The 23,935-nt window shown below is 36.0% G+C and overlaps 2 protein-coding genes, 1 non-coding gene and 1 pseudogene across 3 annotated transcripts; 2 read left to right on the top strand and 2 right to left on the bottom strand.

Annotated features, from left to right (window-relative positions):
- Nucleotides 1–4,662: 4,662 nt before the first annotated feature.
- Nucleotides 4,663–8,344, top strand: LOC146957308 (uncharacterized; annotated as a pseudogene).
- A 1,205-nt stretch (nucleotides 8,345–9,549) lies between these two features.
- On the top strand, nucleotides 9,550–14,773 carry LOC146957307 (importin subunit alpha-2-like). The gene is made up of 11 exons (XM_085735706.1): nucleotides 9,550–9,850; nucleotides 10,054–10,150; nucleotides 10,251–10,342; nucleotides 10,993–11,124; nucleotides 11,315–11,500; nucleotides 12,027–12,190; nucleotides 12,308–12,386; nucleotides 13,234–13,362; nucleotides 13,466–13,593; nucleotides 13,697–14,121; nucleotides 14,221–14,773. The coding sequence occupies exons 1-10, from the start codon at nucleotides 9,635–9,637 to the stop codon at nucleotides 14,073–14,075; spliced, it is 1,602 nt and encodes a 533-aa protein (XP_085591832.1). The 5' UTR covers nucleotides 9,550–9,634; the 3' UTR covers nucleotides 14,076–14,121; nucleotides 14,221–14,773.
- A 1,278-nt stretch (nucleotides 14,774–16,051) lies between these two features.
- TRNAT-AGU (transfer RNA threonine (anticodon AGU)) lies at nucleotides 16,052–16,125 on the bottom strand. Its single transcript has one exon. It is a non-coding gene; the product is annotated as a tRNA-Thr (tRNA).
- Nucleotides 16,126–17,894: 1,769 nt separating this feature from the next.
- On the bottom strand, nucleotides 17,895–23,072 carry LOC146957305 (syntaxin-43-like). The gene is made up of 8 exons (XM_085735694.1): nucleotides 22,724–23,072; nucleotides 20,848–21,130; nucleotides 19,798–19,887; nucleotides 19,254–19,331; nucleotides 18,939–19,016; nucleotides 18,777–18,842; nucleotides 18,612–18,692; nucleotides 17,895–18,514 (listed from the first exon to the last, which is right to left on the bottom strand). The coding sequence occupies exons 1-8, from the start codon at nucleotides 22,915–22,917 to the stop codon at nucleotides 18,407–18,409; spliced, it is 978 nt and encodes a 325-aa protein (XP_085591820.1). The 5' UTR covers nucleotides 22,918–23,072; the 3' UTR covers nucleotides 17,895–18,406.
- Nucleotides 23,073–23,935: the final 863 nt, after the last annotated feature.

Raw genomic sequence — 23,935 nt, 5'->3', positions numbered from 1 at the left:
TCAGTTAAGATAAATGCATCTCTAACTTCCCGTTAGTAGTGGAGTTGAGGGTTATTTCATTTATCAGAAAATCAGTTTAGTTTATAATATTAAAACATGTTTAAGTTGTGGCTTTCGCTATCCCGCCAGTTGGATACGAAAGGTTCCCGCCAGTTGGAACGGGCACTATCTGTGAGGATGACCCCACGATAATCAGAGGAGTCCGGTATCCCCGACAGTTGGGTTCTCGCCAGTTGGAATTATTACCAGTTAGCAGTGGAATAAATTCTGGGGTTACTCCATCTGGGTTTATTCCGTAAAATCAATTCAGATAATACTGTTTGTTCAACGCTAACATTTCTAACATAATATGACAGACATTATGACTATAATAGTGAGTATGATTTCAGCATTAGTATCAGGATTGAATCAGTATTTCAGATAGCGATCCTAGTTATCCCCCGATCGCTCAGTTATGCATGACAAAACTGTATAAACCCAAAAAGGGTTGAGCTTAGAGACAGATGGCGATCCTAGGTTCCCTGAGATTGCCTACCGCCTAGGATAGGTGGAACTCATTGAGACATACCGTCTCACCCCAATCCCTTTTATTTTATTTCAAATCAGCAGGTTGTACGCGGCAAGGAGACAATACAGGAGGCTGAATGATATATTTTCACATGCTCGTGTCGTACTAGTTCAGATTATTTATTACGGTTCCAAACATGTATTCAGATAGCAAATGTACGATCCTGCAGAGATGCATATATTTATTCAGTTGAAATTTTTATTATTGTAATTTTAATGTATCCAGTACTAAATTTAACGCACATTCTAAATATTCTAGTTAAGTTTAGTATGGGCGTTACAGATAATATGAGGTTCGATTGGAGGTTCAAAAAAGAAAAGGAATTCAAAACTGTTACCGACGTTTTTTTAAAAACCCTAAATCAACTTCAACAAATGTTTGATCAGATGGATTGGGTGGTGATCGCCAAATTATTAATCAATTATACTTGATTCATCCATTTGATATTGTGGATGAATTTAGTGCATCCAACCTTTTTCTAAAATTCAATAGATTATTTTTATTTAAAAATATATATTTTTGACTAAATAAATATTTTTACGTAAAAGTACTATTGATTTATTTTAAAATATTATTTTAAAAAATAAGTTCTTTTAATAAAATTATTGATTGATTTTTTACATAAAATTATTATTATTTTATAAACAAGATTATTTTATATTATTTTTAAAAATAATTTATTTAAAAACTAATTAATTTCTAAAAATAAAACTATTTTTAAAAAAAAACATATTTTTTATTATCAATTTAAATCTAAGTATTTTATTTTCAAAACAAAATAACAATTCAAATAATTTTGAAGCGGTCCTCTCATCTTCACCGTCATAAAACCTCACACCTTAGTATCATCATTAAATCCATACTTTCTTCTTCGTCCTTGTTACACTATTTCAACTCAAAGCGACGAGGCTCAATTACTCCCACGTCATTGTCCTTCACATTATGCTCAACATAAATACGACCATTGACTTTGTTACCCATAACATGTATTGCAATATCTCCACCATTGTCATCCATAATCACTCGCACAAACCTATCATATAACCCATCAATTTTCCTTTGAATTCTAAATCATGTTACATCAGAACCCAAGTCAGTCACCGAACTAACCACTTCAAAAACACCACATTTCTTAGAATTTACTCAAAGAGAAAAAGTTTAAACCCAATCTCCATAAAAATGGTATCATCCCTGATAAAATTATCACCATGGTGAAAAACTACAACGAAGAGACTAATTTTACGTAGGCAAAAATTATTTTCTTAGCAAAACACGTGTCATACCACCCCCACCCCCATACACGCACAATTTAGAGTAGTTAAACATTAATCAAACAACAACAAATAAACCATAATAATCAAAATATGCATTTATGTTACTTAAATTTGTTTTTCCTTACGGACAATCAATAAACGTTAAAGAACCAAACAACATATATTCTTCCATTCATCGGGACCACAATAGTTCATAGAGAGAGAAAGACGAGTTCTTGCATTCCAAAACCTAGTTGATGAAAATAGTTCATAGAGAGAAAAAAAGTTCTTACATTCGAAAACCTAGTTGATGAAATCGCGCAAGCTATCCTTCATTCTTCTCGATACATTATTCAAAGATTCTCCGATTGTATCGTTCTGGTTGATCGTCTCCCAATCGCATTTCTGGCATTTTACGGGCCTTGGGCAAAACGTGAGAAAATGAACCCCTTGCATAACATCATTTTTTTTAAAAACGACGAATAAGACATGCAATAGTTATGACAATTTACATCCTATCTATGCGGACACTCCACGTCACCACAATATGACATTTAAAAAAAACTAGGACCATAATATGATGTTTTGGATCCCAGCTATGCTAACGCCTCAAAACATTGTGTGTCAGATGCACCTCTTGCTATATAATATTAATAAAAAAAGTAAAAGAATAACAAAACAAAGGATTTTTTTTTTTTTGGGGGGGGGTGTGTGTGTGTGAACCAAACCTAACCAAAAAGACATGTAGGCAAGACATTTCATAACTGAAAATATCTTATGCAAGACTTCTCTTCAACGCTCTTTCTCTTTCATAATTTTTTTTGTTGGTGTTTATTAGGGATGGGAATATGTCAGTCCGGCCTATGGCCTAGCCTACAACAGGCCAGACTTTTTTTCTTAAATAGATTAGGCCTAGGCTTTTTTCAAGTCTATTTAGCTTAAAAGGCCAGGCCACAAGCCTCTCAAAAAGCATCATATGCCTATTAAGTCGACCTATTTAAGTAATATGAATAATATTATTTATTATTATATTATATTTTGTACTTTGAATTAAAAGGGGAACCAAACCTAACCAAAAAGACATGTAGGTAAGATTATTCTTAGCAAGACATTTCATTTTCATAACTGAAAATATCTTATGTAAGACTTCTCTTCAACGCTCCTTCTCTTTCATAATTTTTTTTTGTTGGTGTTTATTAGGGATGGGAATAGGCCAGGCCAGCCTACAGGGGCATACGACCTAGCCTACAACAAGCCAGACTTTTTTCTTAAATAGAGAAGGCCTAGGCTTTTTTTAAGCCTATTTAGCTTAAAAGGCCAGGCCACAGGCCTCTCAAAAAGCCTGATAAGCCTATTAGGCCGACCTATTTAAGTAATATGAATAATATTGTTTATTATTATATTATATTTTGTACTTTGAATTAAAATATAAATTTGTAAACTTTTTCAATAATTTAACCTTTTTTTCTTTTTTTGGTGGTGGCCGGGGTTCGAACCCCAGACCTTGCATATTTTATGCACTGTCCTTACCAACTGAGCTAAGCTCACGAGAACAATTTTATCCTTTATTAGTATACATTAATTTTTTGCAGATATAAATGTGTTATTATAAACTATAATAGAAACATGATACAATATATAATCGAATTTCCTAAAACCTCGTGTTGATTATCAAAAGAGAATTTAATCTAGTTGAACTATTAGTTCGCTAGTCCATTTAAACTTAGACCACATTACTTATTTAAAGATGTTTATAAGATATAGGCTTTTAAACAGGCTAGCAGGCCGTATCAGACTTTCAGAAGACCAGACTCAGGCCTAAAAAGTAGGCCTATGACAGGCCACAGGCCAGACTTTAAAAAAATATGAGAGGCCATGCTTAGGCCTTGTAATGCCTAGCTCGGCCTAGCCTATTCCCATCCCTAGTGTTTATCAATTTTATGAATTTAATCCAATTTTATTCTTAACTCATTCCAAGTATTCACATTAGTTAGCCACATATTCGACACTATTTTCACGATGTGTGGGTCTCTGGCTAACATGCTTCCAATCACTTGGTAGGAATCAAGTTGCCATAGGTAGAAGGTTTAAACAATTTACAACTAAAACAATATAATTCGTCAATATATTCGTAGTAAAATAACAATTTTTGACCACTAATCTCATAAGTGCTTAATCTTCTTGAATAAATTGCATATGAGAAATGCCTAAGATTGTCACTAGAAAAAATAAGATTTATTTCTCTAGTAGACCGGTTCTCAACTAGAATATCCTTTAATTTGTTATCAAAAGTTTTACATTTCTTGTATCATAAATATCAAAATAAGAATTTATTTCATAATCATCGCCAAAATTTTCAACATAAAATGCATTAGGCACATCATTAGAAACACTTGAATTATCATCAATTTTCCCAGTTTCATTTCACGGTCCAAATTTTCCAAGTTTTTGTACAACTCGCTCGAAAATAAACTTTATGTTTTTAAATACTTGTTGGGGGGGGGGGGGGGGGGGGGGGAATATATAGCAAAAAATATTATTAGGGCTTAAAACTATGTTCATGCTGGGTCCCCTAGTGCAATTCGCTATCTAAATCCCCTATAAAACAACTTTTGCAGCTGTATAGATCCCAAAAAAAAAGGGTATTACTTTTCCCACCCTATGGCCTTCTCGCGCGCCCTATTTTTTTGACCAAAATACCCTTTATCCGGACTATATATTCTGGAAAATATTTCGATCATATAATCCGAAACAATTAGGAAATCACCCCTACCCCATGGCACTTGCGTAACTTGGGTTTGGTCATGGTGAATACAATCCGGAACACATAATCCGGACACGATGGTTGTATTCCGGAGAAGAGTATCCGCACGCCCTGTATTTAAACCGGGCAGGAAAAGTAGTCGTTTGTTTCCGGAAAACGTAATCCGAACAGCTAGGTTATATATAGTTCTCCAGAACCTAGCTGAAGCAGACCACCTTTATCAAAAACACTCCATGGTTTGGAGCAGCAATCTGGCCATCAAGGGGGGTTAACATCATTTTCGACTGAATGCAAAGGTAATGTGTATATAAACCTTTCCCTAGTCGATTTTTAGGCGATTAACATTTGATCACGTTGTATGATCTTTGCAGTACTTTTCCAGAATATGTAATCCGAACTGCATTCATGTGTGCCGGATTACGTTTTCCAGACTGTACCAGTGCAGAAACTGTGTTCATTTTCTGACTCTGTTTCACACTGTTTTTCAGTCATGGTTGTTCCTGTTGATCCCCCAAATGATGATCTACCTCAGAATGAACCTCTTGTTGTGTTGTCGCTTCTTTTACTTCAAGATGCACATGATTCGGGAAATGCCAAATCCGAGAATCCCCCACCACCACCCCCGAAAGTAGAGGATGCTCCTCCTCCTATTCCTCCTGTTGTACCAGCTCCAGTTGTTGCTGTTTGTATTAACCAGCGAGAACATTTTACCACCAAACACAGGTTTGTAACACGCAATGATTTGTTGGAGTGGGTTCGGGAGAAAGCTAGGAAGCTTGATTTTTCCACTGTTATTGGTAAATCCAATAACGGTGGCAACGGAAGAAACACATTTGTTACTTTGATATGTGAAAGGGGAGGTTCATACACCGAGTACAAGAGAAAAAGTCGGCGTGAGATAGCTGGTTCGGTTAAATGCGAGTGTCCGTTTAGGCTGAGAGGTTACTTGTTGACTGGTGGTGAATGGAGCCTCAAAGTTGGTGATGGTAAACACAACCATGGCATGACAGATGTGTTGAAAGGTCATAAAACCGCCGGTCGTCTAAACCCAGATGAACGTGTTCACCTTTAAGAGATGGTGGAATCAAACGTTCCTCCAAGGCAAATGCTTACCAACTTAAAGAAGAGGAACCGTACCACTTCAACTACCATCAAACACGTTTATAATGCTACTTACAGGTATAGGCGGTCCATTAGGGGTACGAGGAATGACATGCAACATCTCTTGAAGTCTTTGGTTGATAATGGTTATGTTTATCATTGTAGGAAGTATCATGATTCTGATGAAGTCAGTGATGATTTTTGGACACATCCAGATTCTATCAAGTTGTTTAACACGTTCTCCACGGTGCTTGTGTTGGATTCAACATACATGACAAACAAGTATTGTCTTCCATTGCTTGAGTTTGTCGGTAATACCTCTACCATGAAAACATACTCTATTGCTTTTGCCTATATGCTGTCTGAGAGGCAAGACAATGTTTATTGGGCTCTTGAGAGGTGTCGTGAGATGTTGCACTCCAAAGATCTCTATCCCAAAGTAGTTGTCACTGATCGGGACAATGCCTTGATCAATGCTGTGGAAAAGGTTTTCCCTAAAGCTACTACTTTGTTGTGCTCATATCACATTGGACAAAATGTGAGAGCAAAGTGTAAATTAGATTGCAAAGTGACGGATCTCAAAGGCAAGAATAGGCAAGCGATCAAGCCTGCTTCGGTGGTGAAGACTGTGATGGCTGCATGGATGGATATTGTGGACTCCGAAACGGAGGAAACATATATTGATAATTGGACCCGGTTCACAGTTGTATGCGCAAAATTTTCCAAGTTTTTGGAATATGTTAAAAAACAATTTTGGATCCGGTTAAGGAGAAGTTTGTGAGGTTTTGGGTTGACAAAAACCTTCATATGGGGAATACTACAACAAACAGAGCTGAATCTGCACACGCTCGGTTGAAAAAGTATCTGAGTAGTATTATGGGTGATTTGAGCACAAACTGGAAATCCGTTCATGACATGCTAGAGTTGCAACATACCGCAATACATACTTTGTTTCAGACGAGCATTATCATGCTTGAACATCGGTTCAAAGACAAAGTGTTGTGGTCTAGGTTGATCTGAAACATTTCAAGGGAAGCTTTGCATTATCTCGTAGTGGAGTACAATAAAGCACTTGAAATTGGTACGGATAAATCAAGATGTGGTTGTTTGAGTTTGATCACTTACGGATTACCGTGTGCGTGTATGATAGCTTTGAAGATCAAGAACGGCACCGCCATCCGTTTGGAAGAAATTCACACCCATTGGAAGAGGTTGAGGTTCGAGTACGAGGTTGACCCGAAGCTTCAAAAAGAAGACATCTCTCTATTGCCGGAATGGGATATTCTCCAGGTATTTTTTTTTCAAAACTGTCTCTGTTTAAGTTCTGCTCAGGATTTCTGTTTCTGTATTGGTGCAATCCAGATTATATACTCCGGACATAATTGATGGGATCCGAAAAATATAATCCGGAGAGGTAGCATTTACGCCCCATGCAAGTGCATTTAAGGCTCATGCATAGGGTGTATCGGGAAGTTCTGGCTTTTATAATCCGAATTATCTTATATAATTCGGAATATATAATCCGGACAGTATCAGTAGTAGTAACAGAATGCAATTTCCTGACTGTTTTCCATCAACAACAATAATGACAGTTTTTTACACATTGTAGGCCCGGTTCAAGGACGCCGATTACAACATGAAGGTGCATTTGAAAGAACAATTTCGACAATCTGTTTTACTGGAAACCACCTCTATGCGTCCACCGCCAAATAAGGTCACCACCAAAGGAGCTCCAAAGAAAGATAAGCAAAGCATTCGATCGACAAGGCGGTCCCCTTCCCTATGGGAGATTGTTGACTCCCAGGAGCAAGAAACACAGGGTTCACAGACACGGTCAACAGGGACGAGTAGAAAGAGTGCACGGAAAAGCAACATGTCTCCTACTCCTCCTAAGCCAATTCCAAAAAATCCAAAGAAGCCAACACCCGTTGAAGTCCACATACCACACAAAGACCAAATCCCAATTTGGATGCATGGCTTTATTGAAAAGGTTACGGATGTACCCGGCGATGGCCATTGTGGGTTCCGAGCAGTTGCGGTCCTACATAACTTGACTGTTGATGATCACATATTAGTCCGGTACAACCTTTACAAAGAGCTTATCAGTGTAGAAAATGGTCGCTATCGGAGGATGATTAATGATGATAGGCGGTATAACGAGGTCTTGGACGCTCTATCCTACTCCGGTATTGGCAATGCACCACCGGATAAATAGATGACAATGCCGGATATGGGGTTCCTCATCGCACAGAAATTCAGCCAAACGGTTGTTGTGTTGTCCATTGGAAAATCAGAAACCTTTTTCCCTCTATGTGGTCCACCGCCGCCTCTAACTATCGATCCGTTGATATGTCTGGCATATGTGAATGACAACCATTTTATGGCCTTGAAATTGAAGGATGGTTGTCTGATTCCTCCCACTTTGCTCTATGGAGACAATACCATCGAGAGGATGCAGACACCTGGCCTGATAGATATGTCAGCCGGATGGCAGATTATAATGAGCTAAGTCGGGCGGCGGATGTAGCGGTCATAAAAGATGATGAAGAATTGTACATTGTTGAAAATCTTGATCCAGATGAGAGGGTTGGTGCTGGTCCTGCTCCTGGTGTGAAGGTTGAAGTGGATGATAGCCCCATTGATCTTTCGGCGCCATAGATTAGATATATATCATTAGTTTAGTTGAAATGTATATCATTAGGTGAAATGTGTAATGATATAAATTCAACTTTTTTTGGTATAATGATATATATATATATATATATATATAAAATCATTTTTTGATATAATATTTAAGTTAATTGTCTTTTATACAAACATATATAATGATTTATTGGCAAAAAAATGATAAAAACCACAATGACATGCAAATCTGTTTCAGTTCTGTGCACTGGTGCATTCCGAATTATATAATCCGGAATGTCCCGAGGGTAAAATTGGAAAAAATAGGGCGCGCGAGGAAAGACATAGGGTGGGAAAAGTAAATCTTAAAAAAAAAATGGACCTCTACAAACTTGGACCCTAGGCCGTCGCACCTAGAGCCTATGCAGAGGGCCAACCCTGGTGCCTCTCCTTCTTTTCTTTTCTTCTCTGCAATGGCTTCATTTTTTGTCTAAGCTTAGGGAAAAATGGAAAGGACCAAGTTAGAGGATATGAAATGTTGTAAAGAAAAATGATTTATTTGTGTATACTTTATAAATTAACGACCTTATATGTATCATCCACGTGTCTCCAGAAAATTGAAAAAGAAATACAATTACAAAACCATCATGCCACATTAATAATTTTGCATAGTCCAGTGACACCAAGGTCCAATTTATTTTTTTATTTTTAAAATTACAAGGTCGAATCTAATTTTTTTACAATGGGGTAAATCAAAAATTTCTCAAATGACATGACAAAAGTGCATACAATACTAAAAAAAGGTTTTGTCTAATGTCTACAAATAATAAGTTTGTATTTTTTATTCAAAAAATAAAATAAAATAAAATACAAAACTTCATTCGACTTAATTTCATAAATTCTTCGACGCAACTTATAACATATACAAAATCAATTTTACTTTTTTTACCCTTTTTTATAAAAATATCTTATGTAAACTTATGCACAAGTGCTTATTATGATAAACGCTTCTACCATAAGCTGCCAATAAGTCGTTTATCCAAATAAATCCTTACACTAATCTTTTTTATAGTTAATTTAAGAATCAAAAAAACAAGGCAACGATGAGGAGTTAACCATAAATGAATGGTTAATTGATTTAAAATTTAAACTTAAGAAAAAGAAATCACAAATCTTGGTGTTTTTCTCTCTATTCTATAATCTACTAGTACAAAACACAAACCCTACCGTTAGTTTCATTCATTTATCAATCAAATCAACATCCAATAGAGCAGTATAGTCTCCACTGCCTCTTTCTCTTCTCCGTCGATCACTTCCTCCTAAACGATGTCGTATCGTCCAAACGCAAACTCCAGGACCGAGGTCCGTCGCAACCGATACAAGGTTGCCGTCGATGCCGAAGAAGGCCGCCGTCGCCGTGAAGACACCATGGTTGAGATCCGTAAGAATCGTCGTGAAGAGAGTTTGCTCAAAAAGAGACGCGAAGGTCTTCAACCTCAGCAGATTCCTTCCGCTCTTCACTCTAACGTCGTTGAGAAGAAGGTTATTTTTTCAATTCATCGATTAACTTCCTTATTATTCCTAAATCACTTTGATCAAAGCTTTATTAATCGTAATCTGATTGCTTAATTGTTTAATTTGAATTAATTTGGTTAATTTGTTGTTAATTTTTTTAGATTTGTTTGAATTAGGTTAGGGTTACATAATTATGAATTGTAGTTGCGTTTTCTATGTTGTTGTTGCAGTTGGAACATTTGCCAACTATGGTTGCTGGTGTGTGGAGTGATGATAATAACTTGCAGCTTGAATCAACGACTCAGTTTCGAAAGCTGCTATCAATTGGTTAGGAACTAGATAGATTAATTACTCTAATTTACTGTTTTTTAATTAATGAAGTAATTAATTTAGGCATCTTTGATTGACTTTGATATTTGTGTGGCAGAACGTACTCCACCGATTGAGGAGGTTATACAGACTGGTGTTGTTTCTCGTTTTGTCGAGTTTCTGATGAGGGAAGACTTTCCGCAGTTGCAGGTTTGTTCTTTTGTTCGTTTTTATCTGCGTGTTTCTAAGTAATGATTAGTAATTAATTTTTTGTCGCTGATGATCTCTGAAGCACTTGTACTTGTAAAACTGTCAAGTACCCATACTAGATAGCGTTACGTACCATGGTACCTTTACACGTATGATGCTTGTCGGAACTCTGTTTTTTCTCATTATTCTGCCGCGAGTGAAATTTATGGTTTCTCATTATTCTGCCGCAAGTGAAATTTATGGTTATTATTATTATTATTATTATTATTATTATTATTATTATTATTATTATTATTATTATTATTTGTGTATTTGAATTTCTTTATTTTTTGTAACCAAACCTATTTTTTGAATTTTAAACTTTTATTGTGATGTTTTGTTGTGAATTGAACAATATAACTCTTTTCATGTTATATATATAAAACTCAAATTTTTTGAATTTTAAACTTTAAACTTTTATTGTGATGTTTTGTTGTGAATTGAACAATATAACTCTTTTCATGTTATATATATAAAATTCAAAAGTTTTATTATTGACGTACCCACCCCGAATTTTGTAAAATTCCTGTACCCGCCATACCTATGCAAGTATGCATCCATGTTTGATGTTGCTGATACATAGCTTTAACGTCATGTACTGTGTGTTGCAGTTTGAGGCAGCCTGGGCTTTGACAAACATAGCTTCTGGAACATCTGAAAACACTAAGGTGGTAATTGACCATGGGGCTGTCCCAATTTTTGTGAAGCTCCTTGCTTCTTCTAGTGACGATGTCCGTGAACAGGTATATTTGACTTGTCTTAACATACCTTCATCTGCCTTTAAAATGCAGAAACTTTGGGAAACTAAGGAGATTATTATTATTTTCTAAATATTGGGTCGTAACCTCTTTTGTGTGTGTATGAAATTGTAGTTGCACCCATGATATCTTTTCTTGAAAACTAAACATTTCTTCTGTGATTTTTGTTTTGCAGGCTGTGTGGGCATTAGGAAATGTTGCTGGAGATTCTCCCAGATGTCGTGATCTTGTTCTCGGTCACGGGGCTTTGGTTCCTCTTTTGGCACAATTGAATGAGCATGCCAAGCTTTCTATGCTGAGAAATGCTACCTGGACACTTTCAAACTTCTGCAGGGGCAAGCCACAGCCTCCTTTTGATCAGGTATAAAAATATGCGTAGCTTATTCTCTATGAATCAAATAACTTAGTCCTGTGGCATTTTTCTTAACTGTTACTTTTCTGTCTGGTAATGCACTCCTCTGACAAGGTAAAATATTACTTGAGCAGTAGTCATTGTTTAAGTTTACCTGCTGTAACAGCTAGATGAAATCGAAGGGGGTTATGTTACTCAGTTATTTTTTTATTTTTTCTTATCGAGTCAAAAGAATATGGTTACTTACCCTATAGATTAGAGTATTACATATAGTATTTTACAGAATACTTCTGATCTTATGGATAACATTGTTTGGCTTTTTCTTCTGTATTTTCTTTCATGCATTTCTGTCATGAAATTGCAAAGTATGCAATTGGAGTAGCCACTAGTACAATTTTTTATTTATTATCTGTTGGTTGTGTATGTGAACCTGAAGGGTGGTTATCCATCTGCTCAATATTTGATTTACTGCTTGTGTTGTGTTAACTGCTATTATGTTGTATTTTTGGATCTTACATTCTACTATTTTTTATAGGTTAAACCTGCACTTCCTGCTCTTGCTGGTCTTATTCATTCAAATGATGAAGAAGTCTTGACTGATGCCTGCTGGGCACTATCATATCTTTCTGATGGTACAAATGATAAAATTCAAGCTGTAATTGAAGCTGGTGTTTGTCCCCGACTTGTTGAGCTTCTATTGTGAGTACCTCACATCTCAAATTTGGCTGTGCAAGAATGCATGTGACACTACAGCCTTTTTTTTTTTTTTTTTTTTTTATTTTTTTTTATAATTCTGAATGTTCTACTCTTGTTCAGGCACCCATCTCCTTCAGTGCTAATTCCTGCTCTTCGTACTGTTGGAAACATTGTCACTGGAGATGATTTGCAAACTCAGGTATTGACCACCAGGAGTATCTCATGTTGTTGTTTTGTTATGCACAACAAGTTACTTTGCCTTTCGATCTCAGTGATTTTCCTGTGGTTTTATTTGTTACGAACATCATGTTCCTTTGCCTTTCTTTTTTTTGTGGATAAAAGAAATACTGTTAACAGGGGTTATAAGGTGTATGAGTTGGTTTAGGGGGGAGAAACATAAGGCTTAGAGTGATATGGAGGTAATGGGTTCAACTCCCACTTACAAATCACACTCAACCCCCACTAACAGAGCACATTAACTACGAACATAAGGCTTAGAGTAACCCTCTTGGGTTGGCCTGATGGTATTGGCTTGGGATCTGGGGGTATGCTCCTCCTCAAGGTTTCAAGTTCGATTCCCCCAGTGCCAATTTGGGTGGGCTAAGTTAGCTTCTTAAAAAAAAAAAAAGGCTTAGAGTGATAGGGAGGTCATGGTTCAACACACAGTTACAGAGCACACTCAATCCCCACTAACAGAGCACACTAACCACTAACATTTGCCGTTGAAAAAAAACTTTTTGTTGTTATCGTTACACCTATTTCAATGTCATTGCTTGAGTCATATGCCAAACCTTTCTTTGCATTATTGCTTGATCCATATGTCAAACCTTTCTTTAAATTGGATTGAGGTTATTCAAATACCGATTTTCCTGGATTGTGAGATGACCAGCTCTTCTGAATATTTTTTGGTCATGTGTTACCTCAACAAGTTTCTACTGAGATCTTATCATTTATACTACGTAAATGATGCATTTCAATGTTGAAGCATGCTTTTCATAATTTCTATTGTTTGTTTGTTGGTTTGAACCTGGTGCCTTGCCCCATAGGTTATCATCAATCATGAGGCTCTTCCTTGTCTATATAATCTGTTGACCAATAATTATAAGAAAAGCATCAAGAAGGAAGCTTGCTGGACCATATCAAACATTACAGCTGGGAATAAACAGCAGATTCAGGTACAGTTGAACTGCATGATAATTAGAATTTGATATTGTTCGAGTTCTGATTGCAGTGAACATTTCTTCAATTCTTATATCCTAATTTCCTAATATTTAACAGGCTGTGATCGAGGCCAATATATTTGGTCCTCTGGTGAGTCTGCTTCAAAATGCTGAGTTTGATATCAAGAAAGAGGCTGCTTGGGCTATCTCAAATGCTACATCTGGTGGATCTCACGAACAAATCAAGTATGAGAGATGCATTTTCAATATTTCCCTGGAGGGTTAATAATATTATGGCGTCGTTATTTATTTTTCTTGCTAAATATTAATTATTCTCCATGTTTGACAGGTACCTAGTAAGTCAAGGGTGTATTAAGCCCTTGTGTGATCTTCTTATCTGTCCCGATCCTAGGATTGTGACAGTTTGTCTGGAAGGCCTTGAAAACATCTTGAAGGTTGGAGAAGCGGATAAAAATATAGGCAATAATGGTGACGTGAATCTATATGCCCAGATGATTGATGATGCTGAGGGGTTGGAGAAAATTGAGAACCTCCAGAGTCATGACAACACAGAGATTTATGAAAAGGCTGTGAAGATTCTTGAGACATACTGGTTGGAGGAAGAAGACGAGACTATGCCTCCAGGCGATGCTTCTCAATCAGGATTCAACTTCGGTAGTGCTGAGGTTCCTTCTGTGCCTTCGGGTGGATTTAACTTCAATCAGTAGATGTTCATGCTTCAATGGGGCCGTGTCTTATATTTAGCCTTTTCTGGTTCGTTTGCGAATTTCTGGATGGAATTATTCTTTTATCTTAGTAATTTGCATGTTTACGTTTTCTTCTTGTGTTTTAACTTTATCAAGAATTTTGCAGGAGTTTTGTCTGGTCTATCATTAAAGTCCTCCTGTATGATGGGACAAGCTGGGGTCGAATCAATGTGTCGTTTCTTTGTGTCCAACAGGGTCCAACATTGGTAAATAGAGTGTTGCTGGATTGGCTTGGGCAATACTTGGTTTTTCATATCTCATGGTGACAGATGTATGGTGGCTTGATTTTTTGGTCACCGTAGACAATACTAGACTTCTCTCTGTGAAGTGATAATACATAAAATGAATGTTCAGTATCATGATTTTTTCTTGGTTATATGTAATAGTTTGGAGTCGACGAGTGAGTCACTTAAGTTTTAGTTACGATTGTGGGTCTATTTGGCAAAATGCCAGATGCTCGTTGGAGTTTTTACCCATTGGTACCTATGAATTTTTTTGGTCGATGAAAGTTTACCCTAGAGTTCAGTTATTCATTATGTTATCCATATATCCAGTGTCCCTATTTTCGTCGATGAAAGTTTGTTTTGCAATGTCTTAAACACCTATTTTGTATTATATAAAGTTTCACGCAGGGCTATTATTTCTGTCCGTGTTCTCTATCATATGCATTCATTTAACTTTCTCATAAATCCTTCATTCAACATTCTTATAAATCCTTGTTTTATTTATGCATTGTGCATTTTATTCCTGCCAATTTTGTAAAGTTATTGCAAATGTAAGAGCTCTCGGTTCGTGTTAAATGTTGGGAACCACTAATTGCATATTGGAAAGAATAGGGATCTTCTTCATTTCTAATGTTGCACATTTTGCATCATTTTTTTTCTTCTCAAAAAACAACTAATATTTTAAAAGATGGAATTCAATTCCTTGAGAAAGAATACAGATGACGATTTAATGTTTGTTTAAAAATAACTTTTTATTCTAAATACACTTTTTTGTGTAGTCTAATTTTTCTGTCTTCCTGTTTTGATCCCTGAAATACCTTATCTTACTCATTATTTTCATTTAATTTTTGTAATATTTATCTACAGCTAGTTTTCCGTAAAAAAAAAAGTCTAGAACCAGTCTCTGTACAAAAAGTGCACGGCCTATGGACATGGTAGTCATTCGCTTGTTTTCTTTCCTTTCATTTTCCCTCCAATCATAGTGGAATATTGGGAATCATATGCGTGAACCATACAAATGTGTGATTGTCAGGGTGGTAATTAACCGAAGCATCTTAAGCATGTGATCAAATCTTAAAATTTAAACTCTTACTCACTTGGGTCTCAATTATAGACAAAAATTTACTTTTTAAATTCATTCAATAACTATTTGGTTTGTATTGTAGACCAAATAATCATTTTTATCTCTCTCTCTCTCTCTGTGTTATTTAGGTGTATGAATGAGTGTCTATATGCAGTATTTTCCTAATATCATTGTGTGGTTAGTTTATGTAGTTGATTCAATTCATCCAGTAGTTGGAGGGATCGTGTGGCTAGATTGGTTTGAGTTACGAGACTAAACAAGTTGACGAGTTAAATATCCAGAGTTTAAATACTGACAGAGTTAAATATCATCGCAATTAAAAAAAAAAATCACCCGGTAACTTCAAGGCCAATACAAGAATGAAGAATGCTTAAGACCCTTGTTTTAGTAGCTTTGAGCTTGGGTTAGCTGTGAATGGCAGAAGGCTTGGATTTTGTTAAGTATGACACGTAGCTATCGGCTACTTAACTTGGAAACAAAATGGTTTCGACCAAATAAAACCTAGGAACAAATGGTTGTCTTTTATATACTTTGGAGGGGTTGCTGGTATATCTGGGGGTTTTAATTACACGAGAACACGGTTGAAGTCTCTGCATATGAAGCTTTTTTTTGACAAAAATAAAAAATTCTGCTTTCATTGAGAGTTGAACTCAAGACCTCCCGCTTACTAAACGGGTGCTCTAACCAACTGAGCTATGAAAGCACGTTGAATGATTCGTGCTATTTTATGTTGAAACTCGTAACTATTTATTTAAAAAATATATTTCATTAATTTACTTACCTGCAAAATAGACAAACAAATATGGGTCAAATGTTGTATTAACTCGTTAAACAATTTTGATTAGTATGATTTTATCTGTTTTAGGTTTTCTTACACGTAATTGGACATTGGGGAAATTAGAAATCATTTGGTTTTATTCAACACCAAGGGATGCCTCTATAGTCAATGTATAATTCAATCAAGAGTTCCAGGAATCGAATTTAGATTCTCCTGAATAATTCGTTATGTGATGAGTTCATTAATCATTTAAGCCAAATTGATTGGTTAATCAGTTGCATAGTTATACTTACTTATGATTAATTTGTAACATAACACATTATACAACATGTGTATGCTGTAAAAATGTTATAACATTGTACAATCCTTCTAATTAGAGAAAAAAAATGCTGTAAAATGGGGCAGAAAGAGAATGTGGAAGATAGGTTGCTTATGGCACGCAGGAATTGCACGACAAAAGTACATTCCTTCCAAAGTTTCACTGCTTGCTTGACGACTATTCCAAAATAAACTTGCTACAAATGACTATTTGATCAAGAGAGGAGTACTTAATCAAAACATGACTCATTTTGTTGGTGGTTGCAACACAGAGGAATCCGCGACTCGTCTTTTTCTTTGAGTGTCCAGTGTTTACGACTGTATGTACGCAATGTGCAGTTTTGGTGTTAACTCCGTCGTACATAATGATGAGGCTGAACACATTGATCAATATGTGAGATTGATTGTTAGATGGAGAGTTGTTGAACATGTTTGCTTGTATTTGAGGCGAGAAATGGAAGGGCATTCAGTGACAATGAAGTGAGGCTGAAAAATTTAGTGGAAGAAGCAAAAAATTATCATGGAATTGGTTGAAAACTAAAGCAAACAGTCTCAAGTATACTATTTCTCAATGGTGTTTGTAACCGCATGAATGGCTAGGACTGATTTAAAAACTTTAAGGAAACAATATTTGTGATACTGTTGCATCATTCTGGTAAGTTCTAAATGAGGAGTAGCAGAGGATTGAGCGTTGTTCATCTGTTGTGTTGGCTATGTGGGGTGAATGGAGTTATGCAGTATATATATTATGTTGAAGGTTGGTGCATATCCCTCTTCTATTATTCACGTTATGAACATGCTAATTAATTAATTTTGGCAATATGTATTGAAGTGTCAAGGCTAGTTGATAAGTGACTAAAGGAGTTTATGTAACTCATGCATTGGCAGCAAACTATTTCATCATTTTTGGTGTGGGTTGTGCTTATGCTTTGACCATATGGAGGTAGCAAGATTGGACCTGCATAATTTTGCAGGTTGTAAGGTGATTTTTTTGAAGGGAGGTCATGCTTATTACTTGGAAGATTGGTTTATTTTGCTTTTGTTGGATATGAATGTGACCTGTGAGGTGTTAATCTTATTAAGTATTTTTGCTTTATGGTATGCTTAACTTTGTTGTTAGCTCCTGATTATACAGCTATATTCTTGCAGTTAAATACAAGTTCATTTTACCTTTGCAACACAAATAAACAATAATTGGAACAGTAAAAAATAGCAGTTTGAGTTGGAAAAAAAAGTAGTAGCAATTAGGAAGGCCGTTAGGTTCTTAAAAAATAACTTTATTTATTTTGTTTATTTTATTTAATAAGTAGACTTGCTTGATGCAAATAGTATGCAATTGATGATGATAATGTTACCCAATCATCCGCATTTATAAATTCTATCACCAAACAAAAACCTCCATTTTTATTATGATTTTTTTTTTTATGCTAACAAAATTCTAATCCCCCCTAAATGCAATCGCTTGAGGGGGAAAAGAGATAAAAATGATAGGAAAAAAACACATGAAAAGGACTTCAACACCAAGTTCCACAGGCAAAGAATGTTAAGTACAGGTTCATAACTGCCCTCTTTACATTTTCTGGATTTATGTATAATTTCTACTGTACTACACCAACCTCTAAAGCTCTTTTTCTTCTAACACATCTACTCCGCGCTACCTCCTCCATGGCGAAACAAAAAATATTTCAAGAGAATTTATATTGCCTCGTAAGCCACTGTTGCCAAGCCATGTGCAGTGGTTATAGCTACTCCAAAACTCCATGTTCTTCTCTAAGACAGTCTGCTGTACTATGTTCGAGCAGGCAAGAGATGGTGTGTAAATGGAAATGTCACACCAATGAGACGTGACCAATATTATAAAGAATAGGATATGAAATATCACCACGGGTCACAAAATAATTTCCTTAATGATTAACAGAACCAACATAACAAAGCACATGATAAGAAGCACTGACGCACACATTACCATGCCTCCCTTTTTCTGAGTTCTCTCTGCCTGCATGCCCATAAACAAAATAATTACCATAGAGCAAAAGAGACAGAGAATGTTATAGAATCTAACCAAAATAGTAGAAAAAGAAGAGAAAAAGGACCTTCTGCAATTGTTTAAGGCCGTCCTCAACTGTGGTTGCCACATTCTGAATGTTATAGTCTATTCTATCAACAATGGTTCCCTGTATATAGAGGATGTCAATTTTCATAAGGGTGTGGAATTAAGAAAGTTGTTATCTCCTCGCAGAAGGAGAGGATCTGCTGACCTGGTCTATGACTAGTACTGATAAATCCTTCATAATCTGAGCAAGCTCGTTAACAGATTCAACAACCTGTAAAAGCAAACACCAAAAACTGTGAATCAATTGAGAAGACAGCATAGAGTTAAATGTGTCATGAATGACGGTGCATATGCAACTTTTCCTTACCTGTTGGATCTCTTTTTCTCTTTCAACTGTGAAAGCTTCACTTTTTTTAAGCTTGGCCATCTGATGCTCGTTAAATATCTAGATATAAATGATTTGGTAGCATCAGTGGTCAACAGTTAACATATTTAATATAATCGACTACGTCCAGTACATGGAATGATCATATTGCTATTAGATTTGTCAATTAATGCTCAAAACTTCCGGTGAATAAGTAGGTAATAAACGGCATAAGGATATAAAAATATTAGCCCACCACCCCCTTCACGAGAAGCACAAAGGTAAACAAAACAAAAACTGACAAAGAATTAGAAATACCATATTGTCCAAGTCATCATCTTCATATTTAGATTTACTTCCATTCATGTTAATCTCCAGGTCAACTCCATCTTGACCCTGCATCATCGTAAAATGAAAATCCATATACTTAGTGGTATGTAACACGAGTATTGAGATAGTCTCCCGACAAGAGACAGAGAGCAAGGGAATAAGTAAGGCAAACAGTACAATTTCCTTCAGTATAATATTCCTTAAAAGCAAAATGCCAAGTATACTTCACCACTTGTTCACTATTAGCTGATGATAGGGAAAACCAAGACTCGAGATCTCTTTCCCGTACCAGGAAAAAAAGTGACAAGTCATGAGAGAAGCAGCTTTCTACAGTACTCTAAATTTGAATTGAGGGTAAATTAAATTTGATGAGCAAAAGTGAAGTAAATTGATTTGAAAACAGATAATTTTTTTATTTATTTAATTATTTGTTATAGATAAACTGTGCCAGTAAACCCCTAAAAAAATTGCAATTTTATTTTCTTTATTAATAAATGAAAAATAGTGGAACACAAAAAAGATTCTCCCTCACCTCTTTTTGCTGCCTGAGGCGCTTCAAATAAGTTGATTGTTTCTTGCGAAGATCTACAGAGAGGCTCTGAAGGTCAGTAGCAAGAGAACGCTGCATACAGTCCAACAGAATAAGAAAATGCTCAACAAGCTACAACTAATACCATTATAGATTCTTCCAACAACATATGGGTGCAGAAATCAAGGCATTTTTGGAGATTATTTCAAAATCCATAAATTAAAATGAGTCGAAAAAGGAAGATAGATACCTTAATTGTAAGTGAGAACTTAAAACCATTTTTGTTTTGACATAGATTGTTCAAATATAAAGCAATCAACAAATGATCATGAGTAGTGATCATATATGCTTGCCCCAACCATGCAACTCAATGCAAGAGATTTGAAATAATTTAACAAAGCACAAAACTAAGGGTTGACTTGAATAGAAGCAGGCAAATAATAAGTCACAGAAACTAGGACAGAGGTGGAGATTGAAGAGAACATGGAGTGGGAGAGCAACTCAGCAAAAGTTATATGTTCCTTTTCCTAATCCTCTCCTTGCGAAGTTCACTTTATAAGATCTCTGAGTTCTAAAATGTAACACACTTGAAGGCCAGAATAATGTCAACTAAATTTGGTATAGTTTACCAAGCAGCACTAAAAATAGGATACACTACATTTGTTTCTGCAGATATGTGTTTTATATGTGGAGTCCCTCAGAACAAATTATTTGGTGTTATTAGAGAATGAGTTCGTCCTTCCACTTTTGAATGGAGAATCCATGTTTCTTTTTTTAGTGTTTATGGATCTTTTTCCTTTTATATTTTCTTATTTGGAGTTCATCTACCGACCTCCCCCACTCATTATAATTTCTCTCTTTTCTCTCATAAATACTATCTAGAAAAAAGAAATGATATATCATACCAGTGATACCATGGTAGAGTCACTCGTTTAGTTTGTGATGAGCCCACAAAGATTTTAACTTGATTAATCATATGCATTCTTCTGAGCCAAAAACTAAAATGCATCACCATTTATAAGTATTATGTGAAAATTATGCAGTGATAGCTACCTGCACATTTTTCCTGACATTGGAATCCTCAGAAGGCCCTGCAGAAGCAAGTCTCCGCAGTCTCTTCTCCGATCTCTTTATCAAGTCAGTTACCTCGTGTGTTAGAGACTCAATAGCATGTTGGTCGTCCTTACCATCTCCAAACGACGGCATTAAGGCCTTCGCATGAGCCTTGGACAACTCTGCCATTTTTGTGCGTGCACGTTGCACATTTGCTGATATTTCTTCAGATACATCCACCCATGCTGGAGGCAGCCCCACAGTAATTGGATTTAAACCCTTACTGCATCCGCAAAAACAATTAATATCCTACAATTACTAAGTCTCATATAACCTGTAACATGCATACATGTGAAAACAAAAGACAAATAATTGAAATGTGCATAACAATTTCATAAACAAGTATCGAAGTTTCGAAGGGAAAAAACCCCTTTCCAAGGCAATTCTAATTCCCGAAAAATGATGAATAAAATAAAAAATCTTTACTAGTAAATAATCATTATATCCATCTATTACTGGATGATTGTGATTTCACTTTGTTAATCAGCATGTACATTTAGTTAGGGTCTGTAACATGTCATTGTCAGTTGGGTCTATAAACAGTAGATGATCTCTTTAATTCACTCATTCAATTCATTAGTTGAATCATTCCTCCATTCCTTTTGCTTTACTTTTGCGGTATCAAATCTCCCTTTTGGGGCACTACTGCACAGCCCTGCTTCCAAAAATGCCAAGGAACAAATGTGTGGAGCTGGACCAGAAGGTGCAACTTCTGAAATAAATGCTACATTTTCAATCGTGATGGACCCAACACAGATTTCAACCAGTCTTTCATCCTACTGAAAACCTATTATTAATTTTGATCTCGATTGATGAAGAGACCAATGGTTTCGAAGAATAAGAATAAGTTTCTTGATGACCAGTTTGATCCATGCTTCGGTGTGTGGGAACGGTGTAATAACCTTGTCCGTTCTTGGATCTTAAGCTCGGTCACCACTTCAACCACTTAAAGTCTACAGGAAGTGCTGCCGGAGTGTGGAAGAATCTGAAGGAAAGATTTTCCCAATGGAGATATTGTCAGAATCGCTGAGCTAAGGCAATAACTGAATTAAGGAGATATTGTCAGAATCGCTGACAAAGTTGGTAGCTCAGTTGCATTCGCTAGTGGCAGGCCATGTGGAGTTTTCTCTCTCCTTCTCTTCACTCTCTTGCTGCTTCTGTTAGTTTGCCTCTCCTGATCTTTTTTCTCTCAATTTTCTTCTTCTCCGATTGCATTTAAAGGGCAGCCTAGTGCACTAAAGCTCTCGCATGCACATGGTCCGGGAAAGGGTCCCACCGATTGCATTTAATTTCATATTTTAACAGGAGCTCATGGTGGGGGTTGCAGAGCTCTGAGAGAGGATATGCAGAAGGTGTAGATTATGCAATGCCGTCAACAATGCAATCCAAATCCGCTCCTCATTGATGATTTCACACCTCTCATCGTACGTAGCCTAAATACAATTGTTTTGAAGCACAGCGTACACAGTTACACACAATCTAAAAAGATGGATCAATCTAATTATTTGGAATGGTAGTCTAGTCCCATGGTATAATCAGCAGATGGAGAGGCTTACAGTTTCTGTGAATATACTGGTATGGTATCACATTCAGTCAGTAATGCACATTCTAAATTAAAATTTCCTCCAATATGACTTCATCTTTCAATTTACAAACTTCAAAACCAAATGTGATTTCCTTTTTGTATTAATGAATCATTAAAAATAAAATAACACACGGATCTAAATTAAAATGTATGCATTTTAAGAATTTTCGAATTGATCTACGAAAACATCAAAGAAAATACAGAGAGTGTATAAGATCTGTGAAAGAGTACCTTGAACCACCAGGATCATCGGTACTAAGCGGAGCATAAGAGCGATTGGGATTAAGAAGCGAGGTGCTGACCAATTCGATTACCGGACCACCGCGAGAGGAGGTAGACGGCGGCGAAGATGACGACGGAGCGCGGACACTTTTCAATGCATCTCTGTATTTTCGGAAAATCAAAGTGCGATTCCTCGTCGCCATTCAGATTCCGAGGATCTGAAACTGAAACACGAAGCCAATGGAATAATGATGCTACGTCGTTTTGATCAGTTTAACTAACCGGAATGAAAGAGAAAGAGGAGGGGATTTTCGGAGAGACAGATCGTAGACTCACGTGATATATGTTGACGATGAAACACAAAGTCACGTGACTTTTCTATGCTTTCAATAGAAGCATCCACGGACCACGGTTAGTTTACTTTACTTTTCACCATGTGCTTCCGACATACTATACTAAGGGGGGTGTATTGGATTAGGATTTTAAAACACTATTTTAATAAAAAAAAGTCTTTAAGATTTTAAAAGACTGTGTGAGATTGTATTGATTCTGTGAGATTTTAAAAGACTTTTTATGTAAAAGATTTTATACACTCAAGATTTTAATGGATTTATCACACTGACTTTTAAGGATTTCAAAGGATTTTATGGGATTTTAAAATTTTAAAGGATTCAATGAATTTTAGGGGAAAAAAGAACAAACTTACAAGTGTGAATGATAAAAATAATGAACAAATAAATTCTAGCGTTTGAATAAAGAAAAATAAAACCAATAAAAAATTCTTTTACTATTGATTTTAAAATTTTAAGGATTTTATGGATTTTATAAGATTTTAAGGGACTTTTTTTTTTTTTTTTTAAAACCAAAAAGAGGAGCAACAAAGAACTGCTACCTCAAAATATTATATAAAGAGAGAAAATACAAAGGAGGGGGACATAAAACCAAACCTCCTAAAAGTTAACAAATCTGAAGTTGGGTAATCCAAGTCTATCATTAACATAAAAGCTACGAATGAGATCAGGAACCTCCAACCAGACAGTGAGGCCTTGAATGCTAAGACCTATTGAAGCAAGCTTATCAGCACAGTTGTTTCCTTCCCTAAAAATGTGAGTAATAACAAAGTTCATCTGCTGAAGGGTAAGAAGACAGTTTTTCCATCTGTTTCTTAGCTCACAAGGAACTAAGTTGATATTTTTGGAGGCTAACACCACTAATTTGGAA

The sequence above is a fragment of the Medicago sativa genome, chromosome 1 (assembly GCF_051527215.1).
Source record: "Medicago sativa cultivar Bolivia chromosome 1, Bolivia_mono, whole genome shotgun sequence".
NCBI lineage: Eukaryota > Viridiplantae > Streptophyta > Magnoliopsida > Fabales > Fabaceae > Medicago > Medicago sativa.
The sequence above is the reverse complement of the archived record's forward strand: the minus strand, read 5'-3'. Positions and strand labels throughout refer to the sequence as shown.